This window comes from Salmo salar, chromosome 06 (assembly GCF_965601325.2).
Source record: "Salmo salar chromosome 06, fSalSal1, whole genome shotgun sequence".
In the NCBI taxonomy this organism is placed as follows: Eukaryota; Metazoa; Chordata; class Actinopteri; order Salmoniformes; family Salmonidae; genus Salmo; species Salmo salar.
Window position 1 is genome coordinate 30474355 of NC_138296.1, and position 16927 is coordinate 30491281.

General features: G+C 44.9%; 2 protein-coding genes across 4 annotated transcripts; one reads left to right on the top strand and one right to left on the bottom strand.

The window, feature by feature from the left end:
• The first annotated feature begins 2082 nt into the window (after nt 1-2082).
• On the top strand, nt 2083-8680 carry LOC123743417 (very-long-chain enoyl-CoA reductase). Of its 2 annotated transcripts, XM_045720100.2 has the most exons (12): nt 2083-2299; nt 2467-2843; nt 3703-3754; nt 4594-4638; nt 4800-4903; nt 5818-5933; nt 6209-6314; nt 6541-6613; nt 6936-6979; nt 7349-7406; nt 7716-7804; nt 8228-8680. In XM_045720100.2, exons 2-12 carry the CDS (start codon nt 2682-2684, stop codon nt 8399-8401), a joined length of 1023 nt encoding a protein of 340 aa, XP_045576056.1. In that variant the 5' UTR covers nt 2083-2299; nt 2467-2681; the 3' UTR covers nt 8402-8680. The 2 variants fall into 2 exon arrangements, with proteins under 2 accessions (XP_045576056.1, XP_045576057.1); XM_045720101.2 differs by lacking the exon at nt 2083-2299 and having other exon boundaries at nt 2396-2843; nt 7716-7827; nt 8228-8391.
• Nucleotides 8681-8883: 203 nt separating this feature from the next.
• On the bottom strand, nt 8884-16409 carry LOC123743416 (sterile alpha motif domain-containing protein 1). 2 transcript variants are annotated; one of them, XR_014392629.1, is made up of 7 exons: nt 15946-16409; nt 13386-13737; nt 12690-12887; nt 12487-12571; nt 11772-11886; nt 10016-11127; nt 8884-9970 (listed from the first exon to the last, which is right to left on the bottom strand). XR_014392629.1 is itself a non-coding variant. In XM_045720099.2 (6 exons), the coding sequence occupies exons 1-6, from the start codon at nt 16297-16299 to the stop codon at nt 10978-10980; spliced, it is 1254 nt and encodes a 417-aa protein (XP_045576055.2). In that variant the 5' UTR covers nt 16300-16409; the 3' UTR covers nt 8884-10977. The 2 variants fall into 2 exon arrangements, 1 of the variants encoding a protein (XP_045576055.2); XM_045720099.2 differs by having other exon boundaries at nt 8884-11127.
• Nucleotides 16410-16927: the final 518 nt, after the last annotated feature.

Genomic DNA, 16927 nt, shown 5'->3' on the forward strand with positions numbered 1-16927 from the left:
TGGTTAAAGTTCGGGTTAGGGTAGCCTCGTCGAGAACCAAGCGTGACAACGGGTTATGCTTGGCTTTAGGGTAGGAACGTCCCAAGGATTCCGAATATCATCAACCCTGTCAAAATCAAGAACTACGATTTACGCCCCACCACTCGCTGGCAGCAGTTGCTTGCACATATAAGAAGGGATAAACTGCATGTTCAGGGATGGACAACTAGCGGCCCAACCAAATTTTGCTTAGTGCCCCCAAAAGGGTCACCCCATACAGAACCAATCAGTCGATATAATCGAGAACAATCATCAGAAATCACGCGATATGAATCGGACAGTAGGGCGCCGCCTGACCCACTGATTGCAATTGTATCGGGTAAAAGGGTAGGGCCGACTCTGACTGCATGTGTGTGTTACGATGTAGGTACACAGACCCGCGAGCCACTGCAGACCCTCATGATGAGTTCATATTTTTTTGTGGGCCCCACCGCAATTAAAGTTGCCCATCACTGATGTAGATAATAATTTCATCACATTGTGGGTATCTGTGCCAAAGCTTTATAAATTATTTCATTAGCTAAAATAATATGAATGCATATTGTGACAAGACTATTGATATGTTGCATATCAAATGGCCACACGGTAGAATAATATAATAGTGTTCCTCTTGCAACGCCTAATTACATATCTTAAATATCCTACATATCTCTCATGATATGGAAAGATATTGGCTTTAAAATTACCACATGTCAGGACTGGAAAATAAAGAAGATATAACTTGCAAAGTAAAGTGATAATAATGCTGACTACCACAGAGGGGCAGCATTGCAGCTTCTTAAATCACGGAAACGGTAACATTATTCTCATGCTTCACTGGAGAGCCCCATAGCATGACAACCTGATATTCTCCAGTATCAGTTTGGATTCCAGGCTAATAATACGAGCCCACCGTACCATAACATCTGCTGCTAATCACAACGTCCAAAAAAACAAACTTGAACATAAATTGAGATTATGAGAGAGTCATTTGTTTAAATCAATTGAATTTGCTGGCGGCAACATGATAGGACAGCTTTTCCAACTCCTGTCCAGGTTTTCTAACTCCTGTCCAGGTTTTCTAACTCCTGTCCAGGTTTTCTAACTCCTGTCCAGGTTTTCTAACTCCTGTCCAGGTTTTCTAACTCCTGTCCAGGTTTTCTAACTCCTGTCCAGGTTTTCCAACTCCTGTCCACTCCAACACAGAGACTGCTTTTCTGCACATAATCATCAGTCTCCTTTGAACAAATCATTGTTAACATGAGAACAGATTTTATTTAAATTTTTTATTTAACCTTTATTTAACTAAGCAAGTCGGTTAAGAACAAATTCTTATTTACAACCTACCCCGGCCAAACCCTAACCCGGACAATGCTGGGCCAATTGTGCGCCACCCTATGGGACTCCCAATCACGGCCGGTTGTAATACAGCCTGGAATCGAACCAGGGTCTGTAGTGATGCCTCTAGCACTGAGATGCAGTGCCTTAGACCGCTGAGCTACTCAGCTAATATGTTACAGCATCTTAATTCATGCAGATACATCAGAAAAGCTTACTGTGTTCTTGTACCACTTTGTGCTCCTGTCTGATGTGCGTTGCTGGGTGGTTTAACCAGATTGTAAATATAGAATACAGATCTGCTGCCTGTGTGTGTTGAGATGCTCCTTTTAGTCAAATATGAAGGACATGATCCCTCTGTCTAAAGGATATCTTGGGCAACATCTCCAAGCCCCCCAACTGACAGCCAGCACCTCAGAGCTCTGAGAGCACTACAGCTGACAGCCCTCACTCCATTGGAAAATGACAGGACAGTATTAGGCCTTAATATTTGTTCATGGTATTGGGAGAATACACACACTCTAAAATAAACATGTGTTTGTTTTTGTTCGTTCTCGAGGTCAGAGTGGTAGAAAAAAATGGCACAGGTGGCCTGGGGGAGGGGTAGGTGTCGGTATGCAGAGGCCTGGCTGTCCCTCATCCACATGGATAAGGCCTATAGGAGGGTCGGTGTGAGACAGTGTGACGGAGTGAGGAGCAGAGCTCAGCAGAGATGTGTTTTGGCTCTTCTGAGAGCAGAGAGGGATCTGTTTCTGAGTAGGGTTGTGTGTGGCTGACCAAGGTTACTGAGCTACTGCAGAACAGAGCAGAGCAAATCGGGCTTCTTATATTTAGCCTTGCGACGTGTGAGCTACGGATTATGTCTTGGGCGCCTCGGGTTTCGCCTTCAGTACGTTTGTGGGTGTGGAGGGGGTCCGGTATCTGGTGGAAGGCCTCTCTTCAGGTGAGGTGGTGGTGGGTTACTGACGTTTAACCCCCTCTCATTTTACGAACATCTCACAGGCAACCTCTCTCTCTCTCTCTCTCTCTCTCTCTCTCTCTCTCTCTCTCTCTCTCTCTCTCTCTCCCACCCTCTTGCTTTCTTTACCTCTTTCTCACACCCTCACACAGGAAAAGGCTGTTTACTGTGACATAGTCGTTTCCCATTCTGGAAGGCTATTTGAAGGGTACAGAGAGTAAGAAAAACAGTCGCAGAGGACATAGCAGTGTTAGACTACAGCTTCTAATCTGATACAAGTAGAGAACACTAACTAGGTTTTTTCAAACCATTGGAGGGACCTCATTTTAGTGCGGAGGCACATTGAGGTCATAGTTCAAAAGGGGTCATGGATACACTGGCTTTAGAGGCGAAGGCAACTGGACAAGAAAAGAAAAGTTCAGCCCCAAGACCAAGACCTAAACCACCCAAAAAGGCCAAAAGGATTGTTTACTTTGAGGTAGAAATCGTGGATGCAAAGACAAAGGAGAAGCTACTACTCTTGGACAAAGTGAGTGTGTGTGTGTGTGTGTGTGTGTGTGTGTGTGTGTGTGTGTGTGTGTGTGTGTGTGTGTGTGTGTGTGTGCGTGCGTGCGTGCGTGCGTGCGTGCGTGCGCGCGCGCGTGTGTGTGTGTGTGCGTGCTTGCGCACAAGCGCGTGTGTGGCTGGCTGTGTCACTGTGTCTCATCAGTCACTGTGCACGTTCAATATAGTATTTGATACGGTACACTGAGCAAAATCACATTTCAAAGTTTGAAATCATCAGTTGAGGTCTAATTACAGTCCTAGTAAAAGCCATAATACTGTCTGAAGTCAGAGGACACTTGTTTGCTTTAGCTCAAGAAGTTACAGAGTCATCCCTTTGACCGGACAGCCGGCTAATTTACAGTTCACAGACGCTATGGCTGATTCTACAGAGGTTGTGTTGCAGTTAGGAGGTGAAAATACCCCCTGATCTTATAGGAATCTTCTGGGCGAGTTATGAGTTATGTGTCAGCTCAGTTCCCTGAAGCCAGTGGGTGTCTTGAAGCCAACAGCAAGCACCATGTTTTTAGTAGCTTTTATGAATGTGAACATTTGTGTTGCGATGATAATTAATTACATTTGAAATGCTGTATCATAGTCTCACCATTTCTTCAAGATATTTATTATTCCTTTAACTGTAGGCTTCTTTCATTTGCCTTGGCTGTCTTAGCAGTGGGAATAAATATGTTAGTATTATAACATACGTATGTGGTATGGTACTAATTTCACAACTTGAAAACAAATATCAAACTTTAGTCAATAAATCTATCTGGGATACATTTGTTAGACCCATGGCAGTAACACTAGGAGTATGTTTGCCTATGATTGATTGTCTTTCTGTACAGGTTGAGCCAACTTCTACTATTTTGGATATTAAGGCTTTGTTCCACAAATCAAGTGAGTATATGACAAAGTCCAGTTAAAATGTAGTCATTTAGCGGACGATCTTATCCAGATCAACTTTCAGTCAGTGATGTAACAACATGAAATGTAAAACATTTTTGTAACATGATCTACTCTCTACACCAGGGATGGGCAACTTTGATGGGGGTGGGGGCCACAAGAAATCTGAACTCATCAAGAGGGGCCGCAGTTGCTCTTGACAGCAGAGAGAAAATATGAAAGTTTTAGAGTTAATGTTGTGCAATTCTACACATTTTGCCATGGGGCGAAATGGAAATGTTGCAGTTTTAAAGCAAGTTCACTGATATTATACACATTTTGCCATGTGGCAGAGAGAAGATTTTGCAATTATATAATTCATTTCATGCAATTCTACTCATTTTGTCATGGGGCGGAAAGGAAAATTGTTCAGAGGGCCTTCAAAAGGGGGAGACAGTTGCCCATCCCTGCTCTGCACTCTTAGAACTAAATATGCTTTCTAGAACCTAAAAGGGTTCTTCGGCCGTACCCTTTGAAGAACCCCGGTTAGTTCCAGGTAGAACTCTTTTGGTTCCAAGTAGAACCGTTTCGGTTCCATGTAGAACCCTTTCCACAGAGGGTTCTACATGGATGAAACCCAAAAGGTTTCTCCTATGGGGACAGCCGAAGAACCCTTCTGGAATACTTTTTTCTAAGAGTGTAGATATGTATGATCCATATACAATCTGTCATGATAACTATGAGGTTAGTCTCGCAATGCCATCTTTCCAAGTCTCGTTAATCATTCGGCTACTGGAAGGAAGCCTTGAAATGGAGGCTATTATAAGCTTAATTAACTTCTGTCTTCTTGTCAGATCCCCAGTGGTACCCAGCCAGACAGTCCTTACGCCTGGATCCTAGTAAGCCCCACACCTCCCATGCATGATGCCTCAACTACCTACACAGTCTCAAATGAGTACTAGAAATTGCTATACCAAAACACTATAAAGGTCTTATCGTCTGTGAAATGGTCCACAATGTCATGGCTGACTATAGCATTGTGCTCTGTCTTGCTCCACAGAGGGTAAGTGTCTGAAGGATGAGGACGTCTTGCAGACACTTCCTGTTGGAACCACGGCCAGCTTCTACTTCTCTGACATGGGGGCCCAGATCGCCTGGGGCACTGTAAGCACATGCAAACACACACACACACGTGTTAATGCACACACGCACATATGCATGCCCACAAACACACACACTCAATCACCCTCAAGTGCACACACACAAATGCACTCATGCGCACAATCACACACACACACAAATGCGCGTACACACACCCACATTATACTGCATATCTTGACATGTCTATACTGCATTTAAATATACACAGCCACACTCCCTCAATTAATCAACTATAGCCTTGAATATAAATATACACCCACACTGACAGATAGATTCACTGTCCTCTGGTTCGGTTTTCTATCACCTCCTAGCTCCTGTATCCTCTGTCTTAGGACACATAATCTCATGGCCCTATTTCCCCCACAGGTGTTTATCCCCCTGACCTCCTTTTCACCCTCCATTGCCACAGCGTCCTCAACCATTCTCCACAACCAACCACATACTGTAACCACGCTCCATATCCTCAATCGTCTCACCCCTCATCCACCTGTCTCTGAACCCCCAGTGGAATAGGGTGATGCCAGTGTTGGGGGGTAGCGGGGTCCAGTCTACTCCTTGCAGCCTGGCACCATAGCTGAGATCAACAGTAGCGATCAGTCACCCGTGCTGGGCCTGGACCCATGCCAGAGGTGTTGATTCAGAGATCTGTTTCATCACAAACTGACTGTCAGCTAAGCTGCCATATCTCTAGGGGAATGCTTGTGTTACATGCTCACTTGTTTTCTCTATTGCTCAATTACAAATCATCTACTTACCCTCCTCCCTAGGCACTCCTGTAGATCTGAAATGATCGGATAGGTAAAAGCAATATAATAAAACTTCCATCCAGCCTATCAGAACGCAAGGTGAAGCTAGTACCACCTACTGATCCAATCAGCACCTGCATGTCTCACCTTTATGTTTCCCCCCCTTCTCAGGTCTTCCTATCAGAGTGTTACGGACCACTGCTCATCTACTTGATGTTCTACTTCCGCCTGCCTTTCATCTATGCCCCAAAGTATGACTTTAGCAGCAGCAAGCACTGGGTTGTACAGTGAGTGTCAAATTACTGCATTTTCAAGTATCTATTCTATCTCTGTCACTGTACCTCACACTCTCCAAGTGATGATTACAGTGACATAATTAAGTCTGGTTGACCGGTGATGGTGTTGACAGTGAAGATAATGTGTGTGCTGCATCAGAGAAGCATGACAGCCATCTCGGACTGTCATAGAGACCAGTGAGTGAATGATGTAGTAATCAAAGCTAAATATGTGATGATAATAAGACGTAATCTATACTATGATCACTTTTCCCCTCCCGCTGCAGTTTGGCCTGCATGTGTCACTCCTTCCACTATGTGAAGAGAATCCTTGAGACGCTGTTCATCCACCGAATCTCCCATGGTACCATGCCACTGAGAAACATCTTCAAGGTGAGAAGATTGAATAAGGGAATCTCCAATCTGATTCTAAAGAGGACCTGTGATCCAGTTTGATCCAATGATATCTGATAATAGCAGTATTTTTTCCCCTTTTATTTAATGGTTTACTTTCATGTGACATAGTTTTTAAACTTATTCTCAGGGGTAAACAGATTGTCTAATTAATGTGTTATTATTCTGATGACTTGTACAAAAACTGGTCTTGCTTCTTTTCCAGAACTGCAGTTATTACTGGTGTTTCGCAGCATGGATGGCCTACTACATCAACCATCCCCTCTATACACCGCCCTGTAAGTCCTGTCTACCCTGAGGGGATGTCACTAACCCATCTAATGCACACTCATCTCTACTCTGTCTGCTGGTTGCCAGGATGTTACATAATACAGATGGTCATCTCTACTCTGTCTGGTGGTTGCCAGGATGTTACAGAATACAGATGGTCATCTCTACTCTGTCTGGTGGTTGCCAGGATGTTACAGAATACAGATGGTCATCTCTACTCTGTCTGCTGGTTGCCAGAATGTTACAGAATGCAGATGGATCTTTCCACAATCCCTAATGACTTTCAATGTCCTTTCCCATGATACATCACACCTGCTTGTGTGTTTACAGACTATGGGCAACAGCAAGTGAAGACAGCACTCATTATATTCTTAGTAAGTATGCTTTAGTTAGTGTAATGAAGAATATATTTATTTGAATACCTAATGTTGTAATATATGAATTGAGTTGTTTCTTTGTAGTGGAGTTGAGGCTACACAGTAGGCCCATTAGTCTCACCACCTGACACGTTACACAATAATAACATCATTAACATCAGTGCAATGTAGATCGGAATTCCCAGCAGAGTAACAATAATATCTTAATGGCGTTACTAGAGTTATCACATTGTTATTAGGTAAGTATAAGAGCAACTTAATGTGAAGTTTCACCAGGATATGTCGCCAGGTTTTCTTTTGTTTTTGGTTAGAGTTGTGGCTGATTGAGCCCTTTGGCATGTTATTGTGTTTTCCTCATCCTCACAGTTCTGTCAGGTCGGCAACTTCTCCATCAACATCACTCTACGCAACCTCAAATGTCCAGGTGAGCTCCCATAGGCTCATGCTGATCTTATTCATGCAGTGCAGTCCATTATCAGATATGTACTTTGAAAGTTAGCACACAAGGTTCCTAGGTTCCTTCCTTTCAAGGGAGTTTTTCCTGGCCACTGTGTTTCTGCATTGCTTGCTGTTTGGGGTTTTAGGCTGAGTATTTGTATACTTTGTGACAACTGATGATGTGAAAAGGGCTTTTAGAAATACATGTTGATTGATTGATTAATTGATTAATTGACGAGCACTGCTTTACAGGATGTTACCCTCTTTTTCTCCATTCTTTCTCATATTATCCCAGGTTCAAAGGTCAAGAAGATCCCACACCCAACTAAGAATCCATTCACCTGGATCTTCGCGTTGGTGTCTTGTCCCAACTATACATACGAGGTGAGGCTTTCTAGTAAAGAATGGTGAGTTGATTTAAATATTTGTATTTGCACGTTTTAGACTGGAAACACTTTGACATTCAGTGTTTCACTTCCCCTCCTGGGGTTTGGAGATATAGTGATGCTGCCACCTTCTGGCCAATAGGTGTCAAGAGATGTAACAGTACTACAGTGATGAGTTGGTGTGTACTGCACACAGGTGGCTGGTGCCACCTTAATTGGGGAGGACATGCTCATAGTAATGGCTGGAACGGAATAAATGGAACGGTATCAAACACATCAACACATGGTTTCCTTGTGTTTGATACCATTCCATTTAGTCCATTCCAGCCATTATTGTAATCCGTCCTCCTCTCACCAGCCTCCTGTGGTACTACATGTATAATATGTAGGAGTGTGTAACAGTGTATCTGGTCCTCTGCAGCTGGGGTCGTGGATGGGCTTCACAGTGATGACCCAGTGCTTGCCGGTGGCTTTCTTCACCATCGTGGGCTTTGTCCTGATGACGGTGTGGGCCAGGGGAAAGCACCGAAACTACCGCAAGGAGTTCCGTGACTACCCCACCCTGCGCTCCCCTATACTGCCCTTCATCCTTTAGTCAGAGAGGGGCTGGTCCCACACATAACTTCACCCCTTTCAGCCCCACAGCAGTATACAGCTGGTGTTTCTGACTGGGTAGGTTGGAAGGAGTCGTTGGAATAGTTCAACTACACTGTGACTGGTTTTGGGGAGTTGAAAACCCCTTTTGATGACTTCAATGCAGATGAGTCTTAATCTGATGTAATGTGTACTACCGGTATGTACTGTACATGTCAATGTGTGGAGGCATAAATTAATGGGAAAAAATACACTTGTTTTACTAAAGTGGTGACTTAAACGTTTGGTTTTGTATTATTTGTTGCATGTTATAGCTTGTCGTTTGGGTCAAGACTGAACGTGTCATTGTTTAAACAAAGTTTAATCTAACAGCATTTACACTGTGTGATGGTTGGGTTTCAGCCAGTAACACTAACCCATTGACATATTCGTCTTACCACTTATTATATAGAAAGAGATAATAAATATCACACTACAAGAGAGTGGAAAAGACAATCACTTTATTTTCCCCCCTGGAAACAGGGCCAACATAGCAATTAACAGTGTGACATCAAACACGTAACAGATGGAAATATGGAATGTGACGTTGTTTCAAAAGCAGAAGCCACAAGGCAAAATTAAGAGACCTCATTGTAATCCTCTCAGATAACAACAATGTTGAATTTCATCAAGATGTCGACCATGTCGTGGGGAATTGTGTTGCTGTGTTGAGATTGTAAACAAAGAAAACGTATTAGTGTTACAATGACACTTCCTAAAGTTCTGAAGTAAATTTTTGGGTTGGTTAATTTTCCCTTAAAAAAAAAAAAGAACAGATTTCAGTTGTTTCTCCCTCCTCAGAAACTCCAGCAGAAACATTGGGGCCTTGTCCTACGTTGGTTCTGGTCTGCCAGCCCATTTCAACTAGAATTCTGCTTCAAACTGTTTTCATTTTGTAGATGAAATCTAGGTTCATCCACAGTAGATTCAATTAGATTCATCTAAAATGTTTAGAAATTACATGAACATAAATGAAGGGAAGAGGAATGCAGAAGGCAACCATACAAATAACATATTATGTTGCCTTAGTTTAGCAGGTACTACATATTGCTATTTCTAAATGTTAGTGAAAAAGATAACAGTAATAAAACCTAGATCAGTACTGGTGAAGCCATGAGAACATCTGGAGACTAAGCTCCATTACCTTTGCTGGTATAATGAGAGATTGACAACATCACTGACCTTTGAATCAACAAATCCATACTGTACATTCTCAAATTAAATCAGTTCACATTGTCATCATAAAAGAAAAACAACGTTGAGTTTGTAGATAAATGGAGGGTACCATATGACATGTCTTTAAAAAAATACTGTCTGAGTAAACAATGAGGAAATGCGAGAACCATATTTGCTGGAACAGATATTCCAAGTATACATGTTATTATTTTCTTGTGGAACTGACTCAGGGAGCACAGAAACCAGTCTTTTAAAGTAAGCTCCAGTGGTAGCCAAGTCTAGAGTCTGAGGAATCCACAGAAAGTCTTTCTCACTGGCTGCACTCACTGACCCGCCCCTTATAGAACAGGCAGCCCTCCCTTATAGAACAGACAGACCTCCCCTTATAGAACAGACAGACCTCCCCTTACAGAACAGCCAGCCCTCCCCTTACAGAACAGGCAGACCTCCCCTTACAGAACAGGCAGTCCTCCCCTTACAGAACAGGCAGACCTCCCCTTACAGAACAGGCAGACCTCCCCTTACAGAACAGGCAGACCTCCCCTTACAGAACAGGCAGACCTCCCCTTACAGAACAGGCAAGACCTCCCCTTACAGAACAGGCAAGACCTCCCCTTACAGAACAGGCAGACCTCCCCTTACAGAACAGGCAGTCCTCCCCTTACAGAACAGGCAGACCTCCCCTTACAGAACAGGCAGACCTCCCCTTACAGAACAGGCAGACCTCCCCTTACAGAACAGGCAGACCTCCCCTTACAGAACAGGCAGACCTCCCCTTACAGAACAGGCAGGCCTCCCCTTACAGAACAGGCAGTCCTCCCCTTACAGAACAGGCAGACCTCCCCTTACAGAACAGGCAGACCTCCCCTTACAGAACAGGCAGGCCTCCCCTTACAGAACAGGCAGGCCTCCCCTTACAGAACAGGCAGGCCTCCCCTTACAGAACAGGCAGGCCTCCCCTTACAGAACAGGCAGGCCTCCCCTTACAGAACAGGCAGGCCTCCCCTTACAGAACAGGCAGGCCTCCCCTTACAGAACAGGCAGACCTCCACTTGACTTCTATAGCGTCCTTAGGCAGGATCCTAACATTCCTATATGAGTTTAGAGAGGGATCCTATAAAAGCAATACCACCAGAATGGGTCAGGTGACAACAGTACCCCAGAGAGGTGGAATGGAAGCCCACGTACACATGTTGATAATCACTGTCAAGGCCCAAGTCACGACCACAGTGTCCTTTTCCCCACACCTCCTTGAACGGTTACAGAAGGTTCTAGAGATCCAGTGAGCACAGTATGTGTGTATACTGTATGAATACATCTGCTCCTCAGAGGAGTGTGTTGTTCTGTTCCCCCCAACCGTGGTCACAGATCATCCTCCTCATCCAGGAAGTGGGTCCTCTGTAGCACCTTCACGTGGCGCTCGTAGATCTTTAGGGCGGGCCCAAGTCTGATGGACAGGCCAGTTAACACGTCACTGCGCTGCATCAGGAGCAGGGACTTTCCATCAATTTCCTGTTGCGGGGGGGAGAACAGATGGAGTGATTGAACTAACATCTAAATGTGGATTGGGGTGTGAACTAGTTACATCAAAGCAAATGCCTCCTAGTCTAGGGGGTACAGGATCTGTTGCTTGGTTTATGGATAAGCACGTTCATATATTTTAATGAAAGCAATGCACATGTCATGTATACATTTCATGTATGCTTTCATATCATTTAACTTATTATTTGCCCAAGCCATTTACCCAGGTCAAGAAACAACCACCAACCCAGGGATACTCAAATACATTTTACAAGATGGACACTTTTAGAAATCAACAGGAGGACGGGGGCCACGGGTCTGTGTGGACATCCCGCAGGCTGCCATTAAAGTGTCACTGCACTAGCCCATAGGAACTTCACTTCATACAGATCACTAACAATTGGATAGGTGGTACTGTAATGCAATAAGGTCAAATCTTCACCTTGTCTACTGATAGGCTACGTGGACTGTTCACCATATTGATTCTAATATACCCAACACTTTCACATCTCCAGGAGTGCCTGGGGGCTGTCTCTGGCTAGCTAGAGGCTGTCTCTGGACAGGGACTCTGTCTGAGCGGTTTTCTGAGTTTACAGATACCACCCCCATGTGGCAGTTTGAGGGACTGCACTGACCTGTGTTCTGAAAGCCACAGCCTGCTCTGGAAAGCCTGCAGCAGAGATGTAGGTGGCCACGTCCGCCACGCTCCACAGCAATAAGTTCTGCCTCAGCGTCTCCTTCTTCACAGAGCTGTGGGGTAGAGGATGGGGGAGATAGCGTGAGACACTGCAGACAAAATACAAGAAATGTGTCCTTTTGTTGAAGCCGTTTCGTTTGAAGGTGCTATTTGAGGCGGTTTGCGTCCCTTGGAGATATGGATGTACATTGGTTATGTCTGTATGATGTCTACATTGAAGTGAGTTGACGGCGGAGGAGGGGAGGAAAAGGTAGACTTAAGGCGTGGTGGTTGAGGGATAAGGGATAGGTATATGGGGCGGCAGGTAGCCTAGTGGTTAAGAGCATTGGGCCAGTAACCGAAAGGTTTCTAGATTGAATCCCCAAGCAGAAAAGGTAAAAATCTGTTGTTCTGCCCCTGAACAAGGCAGTTAACCCACTGTTCCTAGGCCGTCATTGAAAATAATAATTTGTTCTTAACTGACTTGCCTAGCTAAACAAAGGTTAAATTGAAAAAAAATTATCTAGCTGGGTCTGGGGTTGTATTTTGGGGTGGGAGGGTTAACAACAGTGTAACTAACATGTAATAAGGAACTTAGTGCACCAAAGCTCTAGCAAGGATGCAGTGAGTGTCCCCAGGTTACAAGCTGGTGTCAAATACATTAAGAGACTCACATTTCTCTGTTTTTCACATCGTTCTTGACATCGTCTTGAGCCATCACGTAAGAAGCGACGTCCATCCCCTTCTTGTATTTAGCACCTGTAATAGATACAGTGGCCGGTAAACTCAGTGTCTCTGATATCCTAAACATCCTCACTGGGAACACGATGAAAATAGAAACATGAGAGACGGACATAGAATAAAGGAGAAAACCCACAGTCGTCAGATGGAAAAGACGTCGTCTTGGGCCGTCTGTCAGAACCCTTCATGGTCTCATCCACACAGTCAGGAACCAGTTGGTCAGAAGCGAGGCCACTCTCCTCCATCCTCACCCCATCCTCTCTCTCCCTCTTCACCAAGCTCTTCTGAACCCATGGACAGGTCCCTGATGGCTGTACTATCGTCTTTAAAGCCCCTGAAGGAGAGAAAGAGAGGGGGGAGAGGGGAGAGAAAGAGAGAGATGCCCAGGGGCATAAACACACATATCAGCTTGAAACTGTCTCCTGGCATTGGATGCTTACTCCCTCACTCACTATACTGTAAGTCATTGCTAGTCAATACAATGCAAACCTACTCCTAAAACACTGTCTCTACCCAAAATTAAGATACTACGGCAAGCACAATTATATATGTTAGCGTTTTCTCCAAAACATGTGTAACATGATAGGTTATGTCTGTCCCTCACTGGGCTTGAACCAGCAATCTTCTGTTCCCAACACCACAACGCACTCACAAAGCGGTTACCCATTGCTCCACAGACACCATGGCCAGTGCAGAGCAAGGGAAACAACTAGGCTACTTCTAGGTCTCAGAGCGGGTGATGTCACCACTGGGCAGTACAGCTAACTAGCTAGCCATTCCACATCGGCTACACTTATACACATTGTATGATCTGTTAACACAGCATACTAACCACTTCCTGTGTTTCTCTGCATCCCTGAGGGTCCATGGTCAGCAGGGCAGAAGGCAGAGTCACACACACAATCATTCTGCCTGAGGGCCAGGGGACTAGAGGGGGACAGAGGGCTGGACCTCCTACTGGTCTTGCAGGTAGAGGGGCAGTCAGATACAGGGCTGTGGCCAGGGCGAGAGCCGCTGGGAGAGCAGGGGGCAGAGTAGGGGTGGGCAGCACCAGACCCCCCCTGCACAGCATCCTCACCCTCAGGAGAGGGAGAGGAACCCTCATGGTCGTCTTCATCAGCCCCCTCCTGTTCTTCCTCCTCTTCCATGGTGCTGTCTGTCTCCATTGACACTGGAACCTCATTCTGGAACACAACCATTGCAACATAAGAATTTGAAGAGATTCCCCATCCGTTGAGCTTTTTTGTGTGTGAAAACATTCTAATCATACTCCCCCAAAATGATCCACCCCACTTTATATTGTGAACAAGAAAGATCAGTTGGTTACTACATCAGTGACATTAATCAGGTGCCTAATGTACTAATAACATGCTTGAGAGTAACAGAAGGACAATTGATGTTCTCAATACCCACAGAGAATATTAATTCAGATCATTTTTCATAAATGAACAATACAGTGGGAGTGTCAATCTGATTGACAGCACAACAGCTATAGGCCAGTCTACATCCTTAACGTATTGACCCGTTTAGATCAACGAGGACAACAACAGCTCTGCTGGTAGTGATAAGTACAGCAGGAGAAGCAACATAGCCTACTCAGGCAAGGGAGGGGGAAGGGACAGCAGGCTACTGGAGGGGGAGGGAACTAGTGGGGGGAGAGTGCCCCCCCCCCTTTGTACTGTAAGTTAATGATTGGATAGAAGTGTATAATGGCATTCTTTACTTAACTTAAATAAACATTATTCAAATTATTTCATTTAAACTGAATATCATGTAAACTGAGCCATGATACCTACACATTTTCTTCTGACCTTCCGCTAGAGCAGCAGTCAGACAAACATTCATTCGCCGATTTTGAACGCAACTAAGCCAACACCTGAAAGGAGAAACTCACGAACGTGCCATAAACTATAATCAGCGGGTTGAAAATGTGTTTCAGCGCACATAGTGTGCGTTAGCGCGAGTCGACTCCTGATTATAGGAGACATGACATAAAGCCACGCTCATACAGATGTCGCAATAACCAGTCTTCATATGACCGCTGTCTACAATAATTGCCATTGGAGGCCTTGTCCCCGTAGAGCACACAGGATGTTCACTCTGTTCGGAACTACAGCTGCGCTATTCGCCCACATTGTGCTCGGTATTCCAACCACAATTATTCATTCCAATATAGCTTAATATGGGCCACATATGAATTTATAAGTGTTATTCACATATGCACACGGTTTATTGCACTCGCTTTGTCGTCGATGACTGTATATAAACGCAGAAATGATCTTCTTCAGCCTGTGTGCGTGTCCAAAGATACAACTAGCGGAGGCGCGAGTACGAGCGCTCAACCCAGCAGAGCCCGCCCCGCACCTCAGAGGCGCTTGAGTCAGACATTAAAGTTATTGTATTGAAGAATAGGCCTAACTACCATACAAATATTTTGACGGTTAATCATGAGATCCATTATTGGGATATGCAGAATATGCTATTTGGATCTGTCAATAACAGTTTTAATTAGATATATTGGCACAAAGGATAATACTTGACGCAATCTGCTACTTTTTCTTGTGGATATATAATACGCTACAAGAACAGAGCGTGGACAACGTCACCCCTTTCTCCCATTTTATTACAAAAGTGCGAAATGGAGGAGTCGCACGAAAGACTTCCCACTTCAGTCAGAGAGCGCTCCCGAATCTAGTCGGATGTGACCAATTCTAACCACGAAGCTCCCTCTATAGCAGCAATACCTTCAGTGGGGCTACTTTGACTTTGGGTCATTTTTTCCTGCGACAGACGCTCGTGAAACCCAATAAATAACGTGGCTTCATATCTAGCGGCGTGTTACTTATGAATACATCGACCGTCACCCCCTCAGTGAAATAACCCGAGCACACTGTCCCCCACTCGGTCACGCACATCCGAGGTATGACTTTCGCTTCGGCCCCCCCTTCACTGAAAAGCTGAGTTTGGGCTTGAAAAGAGCCTTCGGCTTTAGGCTGTGGTTGTTTCCAATTCTGGCAATCGTGCAAGTTTTTTTGTCGATTAAAGCTGTAGAGCAAACAGCGCCCGGACAAACTCACTTCTACGCACAACCTATTTTTTGTATTATTGCAAGCGCAGCTTCCATTGTTATTGGTAGGCTATTTTTCACCTCGGTCGCGCGAGGTAGCTACAGCCGCTCCCCGTCTGCGGCAGTTTGTTTCGGTGCACTTGCATTCATCACGCCACCCCTCCCTGAATAGAGAATCCCGCTCTACAACACCATTTCCCCAGCTACACCATATGCCTGCCTACTCATTATAATAGTGAGGACGTGGGTCTGTTATCTTCTCTGGGGAAGATGGACGGTGTGTCACGGCACGGGGTCACTGAAACAGGCTGCTGCCTTGCGTTACCTCTAAATGCTCCGTCTCATCCTGGTCAATGGGACCGAGTGCGCTGTCCCCGTTGCTCAGATCGGAGTGGTTAGCTTCTTCCACCGCAGTCCTTTTGGTCGTGTGATCATCCTTTTTCCTGCTTCTTCGGACTACTTTGGCTGCATTTCGATAGGAAATCGAGCCCTTGTAGTTAACTTTCAAGACTGTTTGCTCTTGTATCAGTTTCTCGAGTTCCTCGCTGGTTTGTTCTGGCGCTGATCCATGTCGTCTCCGGACCATTCGACAAATTCTTTCAAGGTCTGGTCTGGCTTTTCGCGACCGTAGTGAGTCAATAGTGTCCAAAATCCAATCGCGGTACATGGGTTCAGACATTCTCCTGGTTGGGGTCGTTCGTTCGTTTTTGCCTCAGTGCGTCAACCTTGTTGCGATCCGCGGCCCGAGTCCGGCTTGAGAGGAAAAAATTGAAACCTCGCTGTACGCTTGCGTTGTTGTGCGCTTTTAAGGTGACCCACTGGAGATAGAGCTTGATTCTACAGGATACATTTAAGGTGGTATTTCGAAGTTAAGACTAACGAGGCGCCCAAGTGTTCATTTATCATCACTTTAAAAACCAAACATTTAATACTTATAATAAATTGGGGTAAAAAAATATATATATACGTTTCATAATATACAATGGGTGAGTCTGGAAGGATAACCCCACTTCTCCCCCAGGGTGTGATAGCACTGTAGGCCTACACGATGCAGATAGATAAGGAGGACCTGCTGTTATTACCATGGCGGTGGCTGGCTCCAGTCCAGACACATAGCCAGGAGCCATCTTATCAGTGAAGCTATTCTCCTCCATCCTCATCCCATCTGACATGTTCTGGATAGATGGCCAGAGGCTGAACACTCATCTGGAAGACCCCTGAGGAATAGACAGATTGACATACATATTTGTATAGGTGGTGTAGGCCCACACACAGGTTGAAATCAGCTCCTTGCATTATTTGTTCAT

Coding starts and splice junctions, on each gene's coding strand:
- LOC123743417 (XM_045720100.2), top strand. CDS start 2,682: ATGGATACACTGGCTTTAGAGGCGAAGGCAACTGGACAAGAAAAGAAA. Junction 4,639..4,799: donor GTCCTTACGCCTGGATCCTA/GTAAGCCCCACA, acceptor CTTGCTCCACAG/AGGGTAAGTGTCTGAAGGAT. Junction 6,315..6,540: donor CACTGAGAAACATCTTCAAG/GTGAGAAGATTG, acceptor CTTCTTTTCCAG/AACTGCAGTTATTACTGGTG.
- LOC123743416 (XM_045720099.2), bottom strand. CDS start 16,299: ATGTCTGAACCCATGTACCGCGATTGGATTTTGGACACTATTGACTCA. Junction 13,738..15,945: donor ATGAGACGGAGCATTTAGAG/GTAACGCAAGGC, acceptor GTTGTGTTCCAG/AATGAGGTTCCAGTGTCAAT. Junction 12,888..13,385: donor GCAGAGAAACACAGGAAGTG/GTTAGTATGCTG, acceptor TCTCTCCTTCAG/GGGCTTTAAAGACGATAGTA.